The following is a 19,047-nucleotide window of genomic DNA, read 5'->3' as shown; positions in this document are numbered from 1 at the left end:
GGGAGAATAAGGACAAGGATTCTAGGAGGGTGTGATTGACGGGGGCCCAGAGAGGACCCCAATACAATTATAAAAAATGACAAAGTAATATGGGGGGGGGGGGTCCCAGTAAGACTTCTTTTCATTTGCCCTTTTCAGGTTTCAAATCCCATAAAACCTCGGAGAGGTCGCCACGCTGCGAGATCTCAGTAACACTGAGAACTGCATTGAGACGCTCTGATCACGCTGCACTTTAACCGCTGCACACGGACAACACCATTAACATCGCAACATAAAACTATTTTTATATTGTGCCTAAAACTCTTGTGAATATATTCTCTGGGTTTATAGATGTTGTTATTGCATTTGTTTTATGTAAACATGTGAGAATCACAGGCTGTCTCAGCGTTATTTTCAATGGGAGCTGCTGTGAGCGACCCTCGCTTCCTGAGCATGTCATTATGGGGGAAAGTGGTTTGCTCTTTAACGTCTTGATTATTGTTCTTTACAACACTGTTTGTCCTCTTTGTTCCAGACTAATATATATAATATGTCTGAAATTCGGTTTGCATTTATTAAATTCCATGCAGATTAAACGTAGCAGACACAGATTATTTGTTATAATTGTTTTGGCAAGTTTTCAGGGTATCATGCAGCAGTTTCTTATTAACGTGATGAAAAGCATAAAAAAATTACATTTTTGTAGTATAATATTCATTTACAATTGTCATCATGTGGATCTATGTTGTTTTGACTGCAGCAACTCTGGCGCGCAAGGGATTATGGGATATATGAAAACCCCGAATGGGGCTCAAAATCCCTGGCGGCGCCCCTGTCATCATCTAACAGTGAATCAGCCAAGCTAAGTCTTTCATTCGTGGATTAGCTTGTCAGATAACTTTGAAAACATGACTGGACCTGTTATCTCACATTGAAGTCAGCTAAAATCACACACGTTTGTTCCTATTGGCACTTAAACACAAACCCAGTGCTTCTCAATTATTTTCTGTTACGCCCCCCCAGGAAGAAGAAAACATTTTGCGCCCCCCCCCACTCTCTGCTGTGACTATAAATAGACATCCATAAAATTGATGTCCATAAAATTGTTACAAGTACACCTCTGCATAACATTTTATCCTTATTAGCATGAAAGAAAACAAAAAAGAAAGAACTTTAGATCAACTTTCAGCAAAGAATAACTTTATTAACATTGCTTTTTAGTCTGTAACAGAAAAAAAATTTGCATCACTTTGCTTGAAATAAAAAAATAATCATTTTTTTGAAACAAAAAAAAAACAACATTTTTTGACCAACTGCCATTTGATATTGAAAAACAAAATTAAATAAAATCAGTAAATTCAAATTGATCAGACTCATGATCAGAACACTCACTTAGAAGCAAAATATATAAAACACTTTAACAGACAAAACAAAAATGAATAAAACAATTTGTACTGATTTTTTTATGATTATTTTTTGTGATTTTTATTTTTATTATTAGTTTTTATTTTTGCAGCACTTGAGACCATGTTGACTGCTGCTCAGCTCCTCTGCTATGATGCTAAGGGTGCTAGCTGGTTTGCTGAAGCACCATTCACAAAGCGGGATGATTGCTGACAATATTCGGCACGTTTTCGCTGAAAAAACTCAAGCGGCTAATCTGCGTGATTGGGGTGTAATGTCTTTAAGTGATGCCTTAATTTATTTGGCTTCATGCTGTCTGCTGCCAACATTTTAAGACACAGCAGTCTTTCCTCGTCTCCCACTGTACTGTGAAAAAACCCTATATAGTAGTGAGTGGATCGATCCTAATATCGATACCAACGCTGGTATTGATATTGAACGATCCTCATTTTCTCTCCCACACGCAGTGACTGCTGCGCACGCAGATTCATCAAAGTCTACTCTCTGTGTGTAAGAGCAGCGCTGTGTCACACAACACGAAGCAGCGCACCCTTGTATTGTGGTTTGTCAGCCCTCTACCTCAGGAGATTTTATTTTAAGTTGTGTTGAGTGAGCGCCCAGCCACCCTGCGGAGGAAACTCATCTCGGCCGCTTGTACTCGCGACCTCGTTCTTTCAGTCATGAGCCAAATCTCATGACCATAGGTGAGGATCGTAACGTAGATCGATCGGTAAATCGAGAGCTTTGCACCCCTACTCAGCTCTCTCTTCACCACGACGGTCCGATACAGCGACCGCATCACTGCAGACGCTGCATCGATCCATTTATCGATCTCACGCTCCATCCGTCCCTCACTCGTGAACAAGACCCCGAGATACTTAAACTTCTCCACTTGAGGCAACGACACTCCACCGACCTGAAGAGGGTAAAGCACCTTTTTCCGGTCGAGAACCATGGCCTCGGATTTGGAGGTGCTGATTTTCATTCCGGACGCTTCACACTCGGCTGCAAACCGCCCCAGTGCACGCTGAAGGTCCTGATTTGATGAAGCCAACAGAACCACATCGTCCGCAAACAGCAGAGATGAGATTCTGTGGTTCCCAAACCAGACCCCCTCTACACCCTGGATGCACCTAGAAATTCTGTCCATAAAAATAATGAACAGAACCGGTGACAAAGGGCAGCCCTGGCGGAGGCCAACGTGCACTGGAAACAGGTTTGACTTACTACCGGCAATGCGAACCAAGCTCCTGCTGCGGTCTTACAGGGACCGGATAGCCCTTAGCAAAGGACCCCAGACCCCGTACTCCCGGAGCACTCCCCACAGGGTGCCTCGAGGGACATGGTCGAATGCCTTCTCCAGATCCACAAAACACATGTGGACTGGCTGGGCGAACTCCCATGAACCCTCGAGCACCCGATGGAGCGTGTAGAGCTGGTCCAGTGTGCCACGACCAGGACGAAAACCACACTGCTCCTACTGAATCCGAGGTTCGACCATCGGTCGAATTCTCCTCTCCAGTACTCTGGAATAGACCTTACCGGGGAGGCTGAGGAGTGTGATCCCCCTATAGTTGGAACACACCCTCCGGTCCCCCTTGTTAAACAGAGGGACCACCACCCCGGTCTGCCAATCCAGAGGCACTGTCCCCGATCGCCACGCAATGTTGCAGAGGCGTGTCAGCCAAGACAGCCCCACAACATCCAGAGACTTAAGGTACTCAGGACGGATTTCATCCACCCCAGGAGCCTTGCCACCGAGGAGCTTTCTAACCACCTCGGTGACTTCGGCCTGGGTAATGGCTGAGTCCGCCTCTGAGTCCCCAGTCTCTGCTTCCTCTTTGGAAGACGTGACGACGGGATTGAGGAGATCCTCGAAGTACTCCTTCCACCGCCCGACAACATCCCCAGTCAGGGTCAACAGCTCCCCACCCGCACCGTAAACAGTGCTGGTGGAGAGCTGCTTCCGCCTCCTGAGGCGTCGGACGGTTTGCCAGAATCTCTTCGAGGCTGACCGATAGTCCTCCTCCATAGCCTCCCCGAACTCCTCCCAGACCCGAGTTTTTGCCTCTGCGACTGCACGGGCTGCGGCACGCTTAGCCTGCCGGTACCTGTCAGCTGCCTCTGGGGTCCCACCTACCAACAAAGAAAGTAGGACTCCTTCAGCTTGACGGCATCCCTTACTTCCGGTGTCCACCACCGGGTTCGGGGATTGCAGCTACGAGCAACCGCATCGACAATGGAGGTGGAGAACATGGTCCACTCAGACTCCATGTCTCCAACCTCCCCTGGGATCTGGGAGAAGCTCTCCCGGAGGTGGGAGTTGAAGACCTCGCTGACAGAGGGTTCCGCCAGTCGTTCCCAGCAGACCCTCACGATACATTTTGGCCTGCCAGGTCTGACCGGCTTCCTACCCTCCCAGCGGATCCAACTCACCACCAGGTGGTGATCAGTCGACAGCTCTGCCCCTCTCTTCACTCGAGTGTCTGAGACACGTGGCCAAAGGTCAGATGATACGACTACAAAGTCAATCATCGACCTCCGGCTCAGGGTGTCCTGGTGCCACGTGCACTTATGGACATCCTTGTGCTCGAACATGGTGTTTGTGATGGACAAACTGTGACTAGCACAGAAGTCCAACAACTGAACACCACTCGGGTTCAGATCGGGGAGGCCATGCTTCCCGATCACCCCCCTCCAGGTCTCACTGTTGCCGCCCACGTGGGCGTTGAAATCCCCCAGGAGAACAATGGAGTCCCCAGTCGGAGCGCTATCTAGTACCCCTCCCAGGGACTCCAGGAAGGTTGGGTACTCTGCACTGCCGCTCGGCCAGAAGGCCGAGACAACGGTGAGAGACCTGTCCCCGACCCGAAGGCGTAGGGACGCGACCCTCTCGTTCACCGGAGTGAACTCCAACACTTGGCGACTGAGCTGGGGAGCAATAAGCAATGCGACCCTAGCTCTCTGTCTCTCCCCGTGGGCGACGCCAGAAAAATGAAGCGTCCAGCCCCTCTCCAGGAGTTGGGTACCAGAGCCCAAGCTGTGCGTGGAGGTGAGCCCGCCTATCTCTAGTCGGTATCTCTCAACCTCCCGCACAAGCTCAGGCTACTTCCCCCCTAGTGAGGTGACATTCCATGTCCCAACAGCCAGGGGCTGTGAGCATGGACCGGGCCGCCGGGCCACCCGCCCTCGACCGCCACCCAATCCTCTCTGCACCCGACCCCCATGGCCCCCTCTGCAGGTGGTGAACCCACAGGAGGGCGGGCCCACGTCACTCTTTCGGGCTGAGCCCGGCCGGGCCCCATGGGCTAAGGCCCGACCACCAGGCGCTCACTCGCAAGCCCCAACCCCAGGCCTGGCTCCTGTGTGGGACCCCGGCTTCGCCATACCGAGCGACATGTCGGTCCTTGATCTTTTACTGGTCATGGAGGTTCTGAACTGCCCTTAGTCTGACCCGTCAACTAGGACCTGTTTGCCTTGGGAGACCCTACAGGGAGCACAAAGCCCCGACAACTTAGCTCCTAGGATCATCCGGGTACGCAAACTCCCCCACCACGATAAGGTGGCAGCTAGAGGGGGAGTGGCAGACATAGGGTGAGGAGCTCAGTCACTCGGGAGGAGCTCGGAGTCGAGCCGCTGCTCCTCCACGTCGAAAGGAGTCAGTTGAGGTGGCTCGGGCATCTTTTCCGGATGCCCCCTGGACGCCTCGCTGGAGAGGTGTTCCGGGCACATCCCACTGGGAGGAGGCCCCGAGAAAGACCCAGGACACGCTGGAGGGACTACAACCTTGGGGTTCCCCCGGAGGAGCTGGGGGAGGTGTGTGTGGATCGGGAGGTCTGGGCGGCTTTGCTTGCGCTGCTGCCCCCACGACCCGACTCTGGATAAAGCAGAAGAAAATGGATGGATGGATGGATGTGTTGAGTGATATTTTTTTAAACAAAAAGGTTGATTGTGATAATAAAGTATTTTGTTGTCACGTACAAAGTTTGGTGAAATTCTATCCTAGGTCTTTTGGATCCTTTGGATCTATGAAGCTTAAATATGAAAAAGTATTGGTATCAGTATCGATATCGGCGATACTGGGCCTGTATTTACTTGGTATCGGATCAATACCAAAATTCCCGGTATCGCCCACCTCTACTACATAGCGTTCCATTATGCTAGAGTCCTCAATACTCCCTGCGCACACTTTTGACAATGAGGGCGCCACTGCCACCTATTGTAGTGGATGTGCAATTACACTTTTTTCTAGTACGGAAAAAAAAGCTTGTTCCCAACCATCACACGTGCCCCCTCCTGGCATCACCCTGTGCCCCCTAGGCACACCCCAATATTTGAGAAGGACTGCACTAACTCAAGAAGCAAAACTGACACACTGCGTGACGGCAACAAGCATTAGCGTGAAGAGACGCAGGAGCAAGCCAAAATTAAATTATCACAATTATCTTCCACGACCATTTTTATTTCATATTTATTATTTGAACTGTCCTTCCTGTACGGTGAATAAACTGTACAGAAAGTACAAATAGTTTGCTTAAAGCAGAACAATTTCAACATACACTGCACAATGATAGCTGCAGACGTTACAGCGAGGACAACTAGCTTATGACGGTTTCTCATGACACTGCTTCTTCGGGGTCCAGTCAGACCAACGCTAACGATGTTACTCATTTAAAATTACCCAAATAATTCATTATTGATTTTCATAGCCAAAGTGTGGGTCATTCAAGGGCAGAGTGTTGAAACCATCAAGTAATACAAACATCTGGAAACGTTTTTTGATGACCAGATGAGATGGGAGTTGAACAAAGATGATATTGTCGGGCGTGGTCAGCAGAGAATTCACCGCCTTCGCAAAAAGAATTCCTTCACTCAGCATTGTTGTTTTTAATCAATCTTTTATTGAGAATCTTCTGATTCTCTTTTATCTGCTGGTTTCCCAGCTTCACATTTAAAGACAGAAACAGGGTGAACAGAACTGTTAAGATCAAAGATTATTGGAGTAAAGCAAAGAGATGTGCCTGCTTTTTGCAACCAACAAATTATTCAAATGTTTTAACTTCAGCTGGACACGTTCTTGCAGATAAATTTTCTCTGCTGCCATCTCAATGGCGCTATGCTTTACCTGAGTGTAAAACAATCCATTATTTAAGGTTCTTTATCCTTTCTGCAATTCACTTGTCAGGAGTATTTATAGGAATACGCGTATTTAGTAAGGGGGCAACATCAGCTGTGAGGGACCGGAACGACTGGGCAGGATGGTGCAGAAGGTGGGGGGCCCCTCCTTTGACAATTTGTGATCAAAATGGGGCATTCTGAGGCTTCTTGAAGGACTGGAACAACAACAACAACAGCAGAGCGTGAGAGCTGCATGAAATAGGACATTTTTATGCGTTCTTACTGTTATTTTGCCACATTTTTAGTATTCTGGGGAAAAAAAATACGCTGATTATTATGAACGGACATGCTATTTCTTGGCAGCAATGTTACGTATTTACAGAAGAATCGATCACCAATTGGAAGGCTACATACTAGAAATAATGCTTAAAGAAGTAAATAGATGAGATTCTCTGAACAAATTGCCCCGTGTGGGATAAATAAGACTCCCATATATATATATATATATATATATATATATATATATATATATATATATATATATATACATATATATATATATATATATATATATATACACACACACACACACACACACACACACACACACACACACATTTTGCACATTATGACCCCTTTAAAAATGTATGGCTACCTTGTCTATGTGTCTGTATATCCTGTGTGAGTGTGCTACATATTACCTGTTGTAAAGATACTCCCACACATTCTGGGGAACTATCACCACCAGGTCATCTATGTAGCAGTATTTACTGGGAGGTATCCCTGTGAAGAAATAATAATAATAATAAATAATATATATATATATATATATATATATATATATATATATATATATATATATATATATAGGTCAAAATTGTACATGTTGTAACCTTCTTAATTTGCAGCCATGAACCTCTGAAAATCATTGATTTTATCACATCCTGTGGAAATTCCCTTCTCGTCTATCTCCGTAAAATATATAGTGGAACTAGACCTTTTGGTGAAACACTATTGTACCTGCATTACTGGCAAATGTCCACCAGGCGGAGCTATTGCTCCATTTCAAGAGCCTCGAGTATAAGGTGCTGTGGGACACCACCAATGACAACCAACCTGTTGCTTATTATTAGTGGACAACAGATATAATCTAGAAGAACATTCAATTTTGGCACAGATTGTTTCATGGTGAACTAGTAACTAATGGGGGGGAGGAGATATAACAATCAGTATGTCTGTCTATCTGTCCCTTTTCAGTTGTTTGCGTGATATCTCAAGAACCAGTTGACAACTTCATTCATATTTAGCATAAGCATGTACTTGGGTAATCCCCAACATTATTCGATTACAGTGACCTTGGGGCCCATTTCAAGGCCACAGCAACATATTCAAGATATTGTCATTGCCACTCTCATTAGAGCGATGTCTCAAGAACCAATTGACCAGTTTCATTCATATTTAGCATACGGGTGTACTTGGGTGATCCCCCAACACTTTGTATTAGTAATTTGTGGGGACATGTTATCTCTCAATGGTTCTTGTTTGACTATCCTGGAGGATTGTTCTTTGAGTTATGTGGATATGATTTTCATGATTGTTTTGACAATTTGTTGCTGTAATTTTTGTTTTGTCTTAGCTGCCTGTTAAATCAGTAAAGTGTGGGTGAAATAAGCCTATTCCATTATGGGTTTAATCCAAAATAAAACAAAGTTGTTTTGTTTTTAGTTTCTCATGAAATAGTGAACTGATCTTCAGGGAACCTGGTCATTCATACGTAACACATGACAGGCAATAACTGAAAATGAAATTTAATGCAGATTCAGAGAAAGATCCTGATAAGGATCTGGATTTGTTTTGGGCTCAAAACACGCCTTTAAGTTGTAGGTTCAAACACAAAATTCTGTAGTTCTTTGATCTTGGTGGAGGTTTGCAATCTGATATTCTTGTTTTTTTTAATCCCCAGGATGAAGAATATAGAAATGCACTCTGTCAGTGGATTTGTCTGTAGAATAAAACTGTACAATAAAAAGTTGTGAAATTTGGTACACCCATTGTTGACAATCCTGTCATTCTTTCACCAGCTTTCATGTCCACAATCTCTTCCCTCCAGTGCCACCAATGGTTCAAATATGGAGGTGTGTTTGCGCATGCAACTTTTGTATTGTGTCGGGGCAGTGATCAATGGGCCATTGACATCTCAACCTGGTAAATTGGCCTGTTTTCTGGTTCGAAAATCCTTCTGGATGCCATTCCAACTGACTGATCTCAGTGACATTTTAGTGATTGCTTTTGTGTATTTTCTGTTTCTGTCTCTCCTACACGCGGTTGCCATGAATGTCATTGTCTTGGCCGAGCTCCTTAATGATCGAGAGAAGTTTGTTCATGTCTCCAAAGGAAACAAGTGGTATCAATGTGTTATTCATACTCTTTGAGTATATGCCACTGTAACGTGTTTGGCATGTGCTGGGGCAAATCCTGAACTGTGAGTAGCCACAGCCTGTCCTATAACACTTATCTGCAACAAACTGGACTCAATCTAAAATAAAGGATGATGTGCACAAGAAGAGAGGCAGCAATTGCACAGTTGAGACGAGTATTCAAAATGTAATTAGTAACAGAACTACAACTAAAGTGAATTTTTCCAATTTATTTCAAACCAAAACCCAGCTCTGTAAAGGGAAGAATGCACCATTGACGTACCAACAGTCAACATTTTACAAGGTAGCGTCTGTAGTAATATGTCAGCATCGATATCTTAAATGCATGCTATGGCAGGCGGCTGGAGTGTCTTTCAAGGGCTGTAATCATTGGTCGTAACAATACCAAACCGCCAAAGATCACAGAATTCTCAAAATCCCATTATGAACGTGTTTCAGCCATACAACTAAATCATACAAATATCTCCATAAAGACAGGACAATTTCCTCATTGTTCTCATTCTTTGTATGTGCACCCAACTCGGTTTGTCTACTATTACAACACTTCTGCAGGTAGGAACTTCCGATCAAACAGAGTACAGCCCTGTCGGATATGTGGTGGGCATGTGGTCTCAGGAGGCTGCACACCTCCCTAACCAAAGGATGGAAGAGTAGCTGTGCACCCACTGTCCTTTTGCAACCCTTCTCATATACAGAGGTACCAGGTACTCCCACCCATGTTACACAACTCAGACTCTGCAGAAATACAGGGTCTACCAGAAAAGCAGCTGATTAGAACCATCTGGTTGCAAGCATCTGCTTTGACGCAAAAGGCATTCTCCGCCGTGTCCCTGATGAGTACAAAGCCAGGAACCAAATCACTGCTGGATTTGAACCTTCCATTTGTTGGTGGTGCACTACAAATAAAAATGTGGATTGGATTTACTAGAATTAAATCTACCAAGGTAATTTGACCAGAAAAGCAGCCCAATTAATCCAGGAAGCCCTGCATGCAAACATCAAAATGACAAAATTGTATCAGCAAAAGCAGTAGCCATGTTACTGGCTGGAAAAAAAGTGGTCTGTGTAAAATATTTGGAGAGGAATGCTGCACTGTAATTCCTAACGACTCTGTTCCAGATGGACCACTTGACGAAATTCTGACTAAAATGGAAAACATTGTGATCTAATGCAGGAAGGCGCTGGTGTTGACACGTCTCTCTTTAATTTCATGGATAACTGGTTTGATAAACAGAAAGGAAGGATTCTTTCTCTTATTACTGCTGTTTCTGTTGTCTTTTGCATTCTTTCATGCTTGGTATGTTGTGTTAGAGTTGTGGTATCTTGACTGGTAAACCATGCTGTTGATCAATGTTTGATTTTTGAGTGCATTTCTTTTAATGTGTTGTTGAGCTTTGTTCATAATGTTGTATTCTGCAGTGACCTACTGTGCTTACGTGACCAGGGTTGAAGTTGTTGTTGTGAGCCAAACAGTAAAATAGGACTGTTGACCTTTGGGTGTGGCTGAAACTGACTGGTGCTGCATCCAGATGCCTGTGTTTTACACAACTTATCTTCCCGCGCAAGGCGCCCCCCGTACTGCGCCCTACTGTGTGCAAATATGATAATGTGACACTGTACTTTTACTTTTGGTCTGCGTACACTGCTGGACTGATAGTATTGCACACGGGCATTTGCCCGCTGGCCTGATGGTCTGCGGATTTTTTTCTTTTCTTTTTTTTTTTAACGAAGTAAAGCGAGCTGTGAGCTTTTCATCCGCGTTTTTTTTTTTGTAGCAGCTATGACTCGTCCTCACCTCTTAAATCGCGGTGATAACAGCACACCTGCACTGAGCTTTACAAAGACATTTTTATGCTTTTTCCTCCTTTATTTAGAGCTGAGCTGAGCCGCTCCGTATCTGCACGTTAAAACAGCTGATCCTCTGCGACGCGTCAACAACTAACACTATTTTCCACTCAAATGCACCTAAACTCTCCTTCTGAGGACCACATGATGTGAAAACGCAATAAAACTTTCTGACCTGTAAATCTGGTCATGTTTTCTGCACAAATAAATGATACCCATTCTTTGTGCTCAACCACCAAAGCAGGGGCAAATCCAGATGGAATGGGGGCGTGGGGCAAGGATGTCCCCCACCCACAACACCCCTAGATTAAAGGTCCAGTTTTGAAGCCTTTTTTTAGTACAACTACTAATACTACTTAAAATAATAATTTCAACAAGTAAAATGTTTAGAGAAAATTTAAATGTTAGAAAGAATTTAAGTTACATTTATTAACAATGTAGGTTAGAAATTACAAGTTTTACTGTTACAGTGCTGTCAACAGTTAAATATGAGGTCAAGAAAGAGGTCTTTATTTTACTTTTTATAAAACAAGTATATATTTTCAGTGAAGTCAAGAAAGGGTGACTATAAAGTGAGGCGGGGACCACTACGGCCATGACGGTAAGTGAAAGTTAACTTCAGCTATTAATTGATGAACAGCAACCTAACTTGTTCATAAATCAGACATCTGTGTGTGAGAGAGACATTCTGATCTTCTGGTCCAAAGTAAAGTGCTGTCTAACTGGGTCACTCAGATATGAATTAAGGTTGGATATTATTTTCGTTCGTGCTAACTCTGCCAGTCACGTAACCTAGCCTAGCAATGTAACCTGTGCAAATGGTGTGCATGGCTAGCTACCAAGCTGTCGCCGCCAGGTTGTTTCTTTATTCTATTTGTGTGACGGTCGTGCGTCGGTCATACGAAGTATGCTGTTTTGCACAGTCTGCAGTGCGGTGGCGTGGTATAACGGTGTCCCTGTCTAAAATGTATTTTCCCAAGTCCTGGCATAATTTCACATACCTAACATTTTACTTTAAATTGAGTCATTCTCTAAGTTGATTAGCAACACAAATTAGTAATAAAATAAATCCTTGATGTTACTTGTAGCGAGACAGACAACTGTCTCCATCTTGTGGCCTTTTTGTGTATTGCAGTTTCAAAAGTTCAACCTGTGTATCCAGTCATTGGTCCAGTCATCCAGTCATTTCTTGCTTTATATGATGAATTGTATCACACAAGTAATGATATATTATTTATAGTATAGCCTACAGTATTTCTATAACAAATGTTTTTATATAATTTCTATTTCTAAATTTAAGTAACAAGGCTGAATGAAATGACAGCTTATTATGTCTAAAAAGTAATGTGACCTACTGTCAATAGATTGTACTTTTGATAAGCCTATGATAACAGGCTTATCAAAAGCCTGTTATCATAGGCTTATAACATTTCAGGAGAACTTTTCATAATGCTTCTTATAGTGTTAAAAATGTATGTGTCTCCTGGTGCACAATGATTGGTTAAAGGACCCCAAAAAAAAAAAAAAAACCCACACTGTCACAGCAGGCTTAATTTTTTTTCCCCTTCGATACCTGGTGGTGGCCTGGTCTTGGTTAAAAATGCCCGGCCTGAAAAATTTCCCCAGTCCAGCCCTGTCTGCGTACAAAACTGTACTCCTTTTGCAAAATTTGACATAGAATTTGATGCTGCGGCACACCTTACCTGAGTCTCTTGTATTTCTTTAAGGTTAAAGAAGTTAATTCAGATTTTCCTAACACACATCAAATCACAAACCTCCATGCTGACAAAGAAATGTGTGGTTGCTGATGGGTCCGGGCTCAGCAAAGGTGTTGAACTTGTTCAGCCATTCTCTGGAAATGTAAAACTGCAGCAGGCTGGGCTCCTTCAGATTGGCCAAAGCCACCACCTTCTGCCTCTCTCTCACAGAGTTCTCACTAGATTTCCTGCAGATTAGAAGAAGCACGCACACACACACACACACACACACACACACACACACACACACACACACACACACACACACACACACACACACAGTGAGTATTACCATTTTTAGTAGCTAATAATCACATTAGTAGGATTTTTAATGTTCACCTGTAGAACAAAACGTAGGCTTCTGCATTCTGCACCACTGTCTCATGGACTTCAGTCACATACTGGTCATCAAATTCATACCACTGTCCATTGATCACATTCTGACAGTATGCTATGTAGTGTCCACCTGGATGAAAAAATATAATAAGTGTGCATGGAGACCGAAAGGCACATTCAGGTCCAAAGTAGTTGGACAGTGACATGTTTTGTAATTTTGCCTCTGTACTCAACCACAATGGAGTCAAAAAGAAATAATAAACATCAAGCACAAACTGTGAAGTAGACAGTTCCCCCAAAAACCAAGTCACTGTGCAAGAACGAGATTAGTGAGGGAAGCCACCAAACAACTCTGAAGAGGGTATAGGCTTCTGACTATGCTTGATGGCACTTTCGTCCGTTCCACCACCAGTTATACAAATTTGAAAAGGATTTCCTTGAAAAGACATGAAATTTCAGCTATAGTTTGGCAGAAGGCACATGGGAGACTCAAGTCTAGAACTGGTCTGTTTTCTGGTAAGGAAACCCTTCTGTATGCCATTCCACCATAAAACAAGAGACAAAACTTGCACCATTCAGTTTTACCACAGATGCAGAAGCAGTGGTGGGCACACTTCCGATAACAGATAATTATCGAAGATAATGTTTTCTTTATCGGATTATCTTTTTAGATAACTTTAAAAACCATTATCGGACCAATTATCTTCCGATTAATCTTTGTCCAATAACAGCAACAAGCATTTTTAAAATTAGTTTAGCAGTCACCTGTTAAAAGTTTTGTAACAGACACACAGCCATAACCTTTGCAAATAAAAGAGAGCCGCTTGTATAAAAAGCATCTCAATCATGTGCAGACAAAAGCGAAACAGCCCCAAAATAAAAAAAAAACATTTACTTTAACACCATACCAAAAGGCTGCCGATATCACCTAAGTAATCCAGAGGCATACGTTTTTAACTTATGGTTCAAATTTTAACCAAACAAATTTTGGACAAGTCATTTAAAATTACTGTCATGTCTGAGTTTTATTAAGTGAAAATATCAGATATATGTTTTAGTTTTAAAGTAATGTGCTAATTCTTAAGGTTTTGTGAGCACATCCTGTGACCCGCAATGCATTTTGGGTAGGATGATGTAATCTCAGTACATCACGACAGGACAAATGCATTTCAGACACTCTGTTCAGGCTCCACGGACAACAGCATTAAACTCTAGTGCCTAAAACTCTCTTGAATATATTCTCTGTGTTTATAGATGTTGGTTTTATTTGCGTTTGTTAAATTCCATGCATTTTAAATGTAGCAGACAGGGATTACTGTATCTGGAATTTTGTTTTCAAGGCCTCTACTGCCATCTACTGGTCACTAGTGTTCACTAAGCGTGTGGGAACCAGAAGATAGCAGTGTTCTATTTATTTTGACCCCGGTTATGTCAGATGATTGTCAAATCAACTTTTTGGCTTTGCAAATGGATTTTTTTGTGTGCAATGAATGTATACATTATACAAGTTTCACTTTTTTAATGGAATTACAACCTTATTTCTTTTTCAAATTCTTCCATTTTTTGCATCCAGCCTTATTTCCTTTAGAAATTTCCTTGACAAATAATATCAATCTATTAGGACATTAGGTTATGTGTTACACATATACATGTGTGTGTATATATTTTCCAACTTATTCCCATTGATGAAACTTTTCATTTTCTGCCTGAAAGCTTATTAGATGAGTGTCCAGGGCTCCGTTTGTTTACAAAATACACACGTGTTACAGACCTTGAAATCCAACAGCAGGGATTGATATTATCCAAAGGATTTATGAACATACAAATTAATGTGCTTACACTTTATCATGATTTTCTCCGTTGTGAGATATAAAAGTGTCTTATCGTAGCATTCGTGTGTATATGCATTATAACGCAGCACACGAGCGACGTTACGATATTCTTCAGAACGACAACATACGCAACATGCATCCAGCAGCAGACACGCTGCTGTCATAGACAACTGCCTGTAAAGTTTTTTGGCAAGTTATAACTTTCTAAACAGCGTAATTTGTAATGAAAGCCGCTTCATTTGTGCGGCTCTTTCGGCGCCATGTTTGTTTTTCAGAGACAGCAGTAAGCTCCTCCTACCCCTCCAAACGGAGGGATTTGTAGCCCTTCGCCTTCCCCTCCGCCTCGCTCCAGAAAGAGGCACTTTTACCCAGAACCCTTTGCGATCTGTTTGTTACAAAACCTCAGAATTAGTGCATTACTCAACATTAAAAGATATATGTTATATTTTAACTTTGTACAAATGACATAATTGACATTAATGGAGTTATTCTATCGGTATTAATGTTATTTATAATCAAAACCATAAGTCAGCATGATTTATTTTTCAAGACCTGCGCCTGACCGGAGTGTCATAATTGATAGAGAGTTGGCTTTATGGCTGCTTTTGGAGTGCCTCTGTGTTGGGAGCTCTGTAGTAAATAAGAGCTTCCAGCAGGGGCAAAATATAGAAAGAAAAGTGTGGTCTCATTGTTGGGGTTTGTTTTTATTTTTAATATTATTGTAAGCTATTAAATTTGTTCTACTACTAGTTGTAGATGTGTCAGAGGTATATTGGAATTGATCTGTTATCGGTTATCTGTAACTTCCGATACATTTTTGGGTGGTTTATTGTTTTATCTTTATCGAAGATAACTTTTCAGTTATCTGATTATCTGTTATCGAAGTTAATTTTTTGGTTATCTGTGCCCACCACTGTGCAGAAGCCTATAAATCATTCATACATGTTTGGGTGTCTTGGTGGCTTCCCTGACCCCACTCTACTTGCAAAGTCACACAGTTTTTTAAAAGCTGCCTATAGTTTTACCATACAGTACCTTCCTAAACAAACAAACAAAAAAAGAGACTAATGAGGGAAGCCACCAAGACACCAATGAGAACTCTGAATAAGTTACAGGCTTCTATGGCTGTAATTGGAGAAGCTGGAGATGGTGTACCAGATAATGGTTCACGACCAGTCACAGCTTTCTGGTGGAATAGAACAGAGAAGAATTTTAATGCATTCCATGCTCTATTCTCCCATGTGCCTTCTGGCAAACTATGGCTAAAATTTCACATTTTCAAGAAAAACCTTCTCTGTGCCACTCCACTGTGGAGCTGTGTAACTGATGCGAGAACAGTCAACTGTTGCACTCTCATTTCTCAATCATAGTCACAGAAGCCTAAAACTCCTTCTGGGTTGTCATAGGTGTCTTGGTGGCTTCCCTCACTCATCTTGTTCTTACACAGTCAGGCCATTTCTATTTTTTTTTTTTTTTTTTTTAGAACTGCTTACTCCAACAGATTTACCATACACTGTCATATCGTTTGTATGACTGATGCAAATAAAGTCCAAAAATATTCAGTGATTTGTTCGTGGATCCATCCCCATATCTGTCGAAAAGCACACTGGCTATAAAAGTGATGATTCTCTGTAACACTAGTCCTTATGCTTCATTTGTCCAATTACATTTGGGCTCTGAAAATGGAAAGACTGTGTATACAAATGGCTGTAATTACTTAACACTTACTGTGATATTTTAATTAAACCCTTTGAATTAAATTGAAAAGCGTACGTGACAAGAATATCTTGATTGCTTCATTTTGTCTCCACTGTGATCATGCACAAAAGCAAAAAAAAAGATTGTTTTTTTAAATCACAAAATGATGTTGCTGTCCAAATACTTATGGGCCAACATACAGTTACAAAAATGATTGAAATCCTATTTGCAAATTTCTTTTAACCACAAAGGAAAGTCATACTTCCTGCAGTGCCGTGGTGACAGATAACCGACAGCAGATCATAGGTGGTAACTTGGGACGGACTGTCTTTAGCCAAGAAAGGCTGCATGTCCAAACCATCCAACGGGAAAGCCACGTGGCTGCTAATCTTGAATGAGTACATGACCTCGTGCCGAAAGCGTTTCAGGTGAATGCACAGAATCTACGAAAGAAACATATGAACACGTTCAAGAGCGCGTGATAGGCAACCAAAATCAAACTTCATTACCTGGAGGAAGATCATAAAAAATACGTACTTCTGGCAGTCGGAGCACCTTGCAATATTTCACACCATTTCTCAACCTAAAGAAAACAACGTGTAAGTAAACCAACAGTACAACCCCAGTTCCAATGAAGTTGGGATGTTGTGTAAAATGAAAAATGCTCCTTTTATACCCAATCATGACACTCACCTGTTTCCAATTAACCTGTTCACCTGTGGAAAGTTCCAAACAGGTGTTCTTTGAACATTCATCAACCTCCCCAGTCTTTTGCTGCCCCTGTCCCAGCTTTTTTTGAAATGTGTTGCAGGCATCCATTTGCACAAAAACAAAAAAGTCTATCAGTTTGAACATTAAATATCTTGTCTTTGTGGTGTATTCAACTGAATAAAGGTTGAAGAGGATTTGCAAATCATTGTATTCTGTTTTCATTTACATTTCACACAACGTCACAACTTCATTGGAATTGGGGTTTTACTTTGCAAAACATTTTACCAATATTTAGTGTGCCTGAGACTTCTGAGAAATAGCCACTTTTTAACTTTAATGCTACCTTGAAAATCAGATTCCATTTATTCAAGATTTTACAATAATTTCTTTAAACACTGACCGTCTTTATGATGTCATACGTGGCAGGACAAATACAAAGAAATCACAGAATTATGCTTGTTTTTAAAGCGTATTGTAATCCTCCGTCTGCAGCTATGCACTGCCCGTAAACCATCAGATTTTTGACTTTTTTGTAGAAACTTGGTGTTAATGATCAAACGTGGTGATCGGAATCCATGCTAAGGAAAGGGCTGACCCACAGGGGGCTGAGGCACAGGGAGGGTCACAGAGAGCAAAACCTTTGAAAGGTGGCATCTCTGAAACCTACCAGCATATTTAGATCAACATTCCACAAAATGGCCCATAGATGATGACAATCACAAGTTGATTCTCAACAACGGATGGATCCGCAACAGGTGGGTGAGCTCACAGTGGGTAACTAGGGTCCTATCCCACTGGCCTGCGACAGTGTGCGAATGGCAACTGAAAGGGAGTTCGCTTCATTTTGCTTGACATTTGCTGGGTGTTGCAATTTCCTCACTTGATCTCAGGGCATCGTGGCTGGATTTTGAACACTTCAAAATTGGCGAGGCAACAAGCGTCCTTGCTATTGCTCCTTGAGCCATCGCTTGCGTTGTGCCACCTTCTGAATGTACTCCCTGTGACTCCTCATGTGCAAAATTTGTGAGAAAACAGTGGAAGGTGTGGGTGAGCCATTAAACTGCATTGTGAGTGATGATCGCACAGGAACAGTGCTTCTGCCACGTGCCGTACACAGTGATGCAGAGGGCTTCAGGACTCTTGTCCGTGCGGTCTGCACTCATGCTTTTAATATCTTTTTTTAAATTACTGAGCACAATGGGAATAAGTTCAATACTTTATTGTTTTATCCATGAAGAGGTGACCGTTCCAGCCGGTGTGCGTGGAGTGGATTCCATGCAGAGAAGCTCCCCAGCACGTGTGCGTTAAGGAGCGCATACATGGTCATCTCCGAGAAATAATGAAAGAGAGTGGATGAACTGATAAGACGGAGCGGGGGGGGGGCCTCACTCTGCATTCCTGCCATCGGTGAGTGCATTGACATTTTTCAAGGGTGGTAATAAATTGAGCAAAGTTTCGATAATAAGTCGGAATGGTGTGTGAATCCAGAATGGTTTTAGAACCTTAGACCTCAAACAGCTTTTAGATGAACTCAACACTTTTATTTCTTGTTAATTATGTAATTTTTCAATGTTAATTTACTGTCTTAACGTATTTATAAATTGTTTAGGTTCTTGTTATCATATACACACTATTATAATTATTATTTTTACTTCTATTTTGTTTTTAAATGGACCACAATGGAAATAAGTGCTTTTACTTTCTTGTAGCATCCATGTAATTTTAACATATTTACAATAATACTATGTACTTACATTGAACTTACCAAATAAAAATCACGCACACTATATATATATATATATATATATATATATATATATATATATATATATATGTGTGTATATGTGTATATATATATATATATATATATATATATATATATATATATATATATATATGTGTGTATATATATATATATGATATATATAT

General features: G+C 42.0%; 1 protein-coding gene across 1 annotated transcript in view; it reads right to left on the bottom strand.

Moving 5' to 3' along the window:
- usp20 (ubiquitin specific peptidase 20) overlaps positions 1–19,047 on the bottom strand; it is a 49,550-nt gene that overhangs the window by 13,075 nt on the left and 17,428 nt on the right. The window contains exons 15-20 of the mRNA XM_034191541.1: positions 18,628–18,648; positions 16,945–16,990; positions 16,670–16,850; positions 12,881–13,007; positions 12,560–12,729; positions 7,203–7,284 (exon numbers count right to left, since the gene is read on the bottom strand). Coding sequence (XP_034047432.1) covers positions 7,203–7,284; positions 12,560–12,729; positions 12,881–13,007; positions 16,670–16,850; positions 16,945–16,990; positions 18,628–18,648 — 627 coding nt within the window. The remainder of the gene's footprint in view (positions 1–7,202; positions 7,285–12,559; positions 12,730–12,880; positions 13,008–16,669; positions 16,851–16,944; positions 16,991–18,627; positions 18,649–19,047) is intronic.

This window comes from Thalassophryne amazonica, chromosome 17 (assembly GCF_902500255.1).
Source record: "Thalassophryne amazonica chromosome 17, fThaAma1.1, whole genome shotgun sequence".
Lineage (NCBI taxonomy): Eukaryota > Metazoa > Chordata > Actinopteri > Batrachoidiformes > Batrachoididae > Thalassophryne > Thalassophryne amazonica.
This window is presented reverse-complemented; position numbering and strand designations above follow the sequence as displayed.